The 2,500-nt window shown below is 41.7% G+C and overlaps 1 protein-coding gene across 1 annotated transcript in view; it reads right to left on the reverse strand.

Annotated features, from left to right (window-relative positions):
- Positions 1-2,088: 2,088 nt before the first annotated feature.
- Positions 2,089-2,500, reverse strand: part of LOC138972389 (scavenger receptor class F member 2-like) — a gene marked incomplete at its 3' end in the record, with an annotated part of 28,383 nt that continues 27,971 nt past the window's right edge. The window contains 1 exon segment of the mRNA XM_070345055.1: positions 2,089-2,244. Coding sequence (XP_070201156.1) covers positions 2,089-2,244 — 156 coding nt within the window.

Consider the following 2,500-nt stretch of genomic DNA (forward strand, 5'->3'; position numbering starts at 1 on the left):
TATCTGCAAAAACCATATACAGATTAGTATTTTAGCGTCACAGAGAGTAAATTATGCGCTAACCTGGAAAGAACAACAGAGAGTATTTCATTCCACAACACAGACTCATCAACAGCGTTAAATAATGATTTATTACCTCAAAAGCCTATGATTGTACTCTCAATGGAAGCAAAGTCCGCTTCCTCCCTGGACCAGCCTCTGTTCGTCAACAGTGACCAAAACCGTCCAGAACCCCTTGTCGAATCCTTATGCGAAAGCCATCGCCGACGAAGGAAAGTTGACGACTTGTCCTCAGCAAAATACGTGGCAGAGAGAAGAAATAACTCGTGGAAGTTCCCCTAGAGTGCCGAATATAATACTCGGTGAAAAACCATCATACTCTAGAAACTGTGTACCAAGAACAGGCACTCCACTGAGTGACACTTTCTTGGTCTCTGTCACCCGATCGTGACATATTGCTTGTTTTGCGTCCCCCCCCCCCCCTTCCCCCTTTTTGTGACGTGTTTATTCCTGACTTAATGTTGTGACTGTAATTGTGCTTATGTTCTTGCCTGTCTGTATCAGTGTATTATGGTTTTGCTTGTTTATTGTTATCGATTTCTTTCAATTTGTAGTCAGTCTATTTATTGATTTAAGTTGTCTCAGTTAAGAATGGCGGCAGTGCAACATACGGAAGATCTCCACATATTTAGGCTAAATGCTATGTGCAGAATTTGTGGCAGAAGATCCACGTTGGCAGCGAAGGACAAACAACATATCATTAGACATTGCAAAAACTATGCATCACTGTGTTGTTTCAGTTTCACGGTATTCAAGTTTCAGAAATAACAACCCCAACTGTTGTGCTGTGTTGTTTTGTTTCGTTTTGTCTGTTCTGTTTTGTTTGCGATAATGAAACAAACGTTAAATTTTCCGTCGGATCGACGAGTTTTGTTTCCTGTGGTATATACAAGTTTGTGAGAACAAAAGTGAAAACCAGAGTCAACTGTGTTAAACAACTGGTGTGCTGTTCTGGGATATGGATGGGTACCGATATGGATAGCTGCATCGACGACTAAAGAACTACGCCAGGTTGGCTTTTTGTTTTATTCACATGCAGCTAACAATTTGCATGAACATGTATTGCTGTGAGATCTTTTTTCTTTATATATGTTACTGACATTATTTACATTATTTTGAATTATATAATTATATAAACGCAAAACAAATTTTACATGCGCACCACGAAATGCATGCCTATAATAATTGTATGAAAATACGAAAATGTATATATACTCTGCTGTTTTTATACATTTTGTAAAGTGTTGTATATATATACATATATATACAAAATGTACATAGTGTGTGTGTGTGTGTGTGTGTGTGTGTGTGTGTGTGTGTGTGTGTGTGTGTGTGTGTGTGTGTGTGTGTGTGTGTGTGTGTGTGTGTGTGTATGTACTTGGGGATTAACTTGGTCTTTTTCTTTCATTAATTAGTGTTCTTTTATTGTGGCACATTTAGGATGTTTTGTTTACTGTGTTGTCTTCTGCTAGATAACCTACCTTTCAATGGCAATCACCTTCCCACAACGTGCACTCCGTAGGATGAGGCCAGACGAAGGTTACTGCTAGATAACTTACCTTTCAATGGCAATCACCTTCCCACAACGTGCACTCCGTAGGATGATGCCAGACGAAGTTTACTGCTAGATAACCTACCTTTCAATGGCAATCACCTTCCCACAACGTGCACTCCAGAGGATGATGCCAGACGAAGTTTACTGCTAGATAACCTACCTTTCAATGGCAATCACCTTCCCACAACGTGCACTCCGTAGGATGAGGCCAGACGAAGTTTACTGCTAGATAACCTACCTTTCAATGGCAATCACCTTCCCACAACGTGCACTCCGTAGGATGAGGCCAGACGAAGTTAACTGCTAAATAACTTACCTTCCAATGGCAATCACCTTCCCACAACGAGCACTCCGTAGGATGAGGCCAGACGAAGTTTACTGCTAGATAACCTACCTTTCAATAACCACCCCTTTTGGTCTGTCCCTTAGGCGGTCGTTACAGACAGATTTGAGTGTACACAGAGTGTCCTCACGTTTATCGCAGCGGAGGCCGTAGTAACCGTTTGCACAATACTGCTGTCTGTCCATCCTAGGACAGGCGCCGTCGTTACGCGAGCAATCCTGCTCCAGGTAGCAATGACCACACCGATGACATCCACCGCTATCCCTGTAGAAGCCTCCAACACACTCTACAGAACACAAAAGGTAAGTTAAGTTAAGTTCTGTCAAGTTAAGTTAAGTTAAGTTTTGTTAAGTTAAGTTAAGTTAAGTTAAGATAAGCTTAATTAAATTAAGTTACACGCGCATTCCTGCTGCAATAATGGGCAGAATATACCTGCGCAGTTTCAGCGGCACAGACGACGCACGGCCTATTATTTATGCCGCGATAGGGATTATGACGAGTACTTGGCCTGTTTTCCTTTCATGCAACATGTAGCGGGCTGG

Source organism: Littorina saxatilis, linkage group LG8 (assembly GCF_037325665.1).
Source record: "Littorina saxatilis isolate snail1 linkage group LG8, US_GU_Lsax_2.0, whole genome shotgun sequence".
Classification (NCBI taxonomy): domain Eukaryota; kingdom Metazoa; phylum Mollusca; class Gastropoda; order Littorinimorpha; family Littorinidae; genus Littorina; species Littorina saxatilis.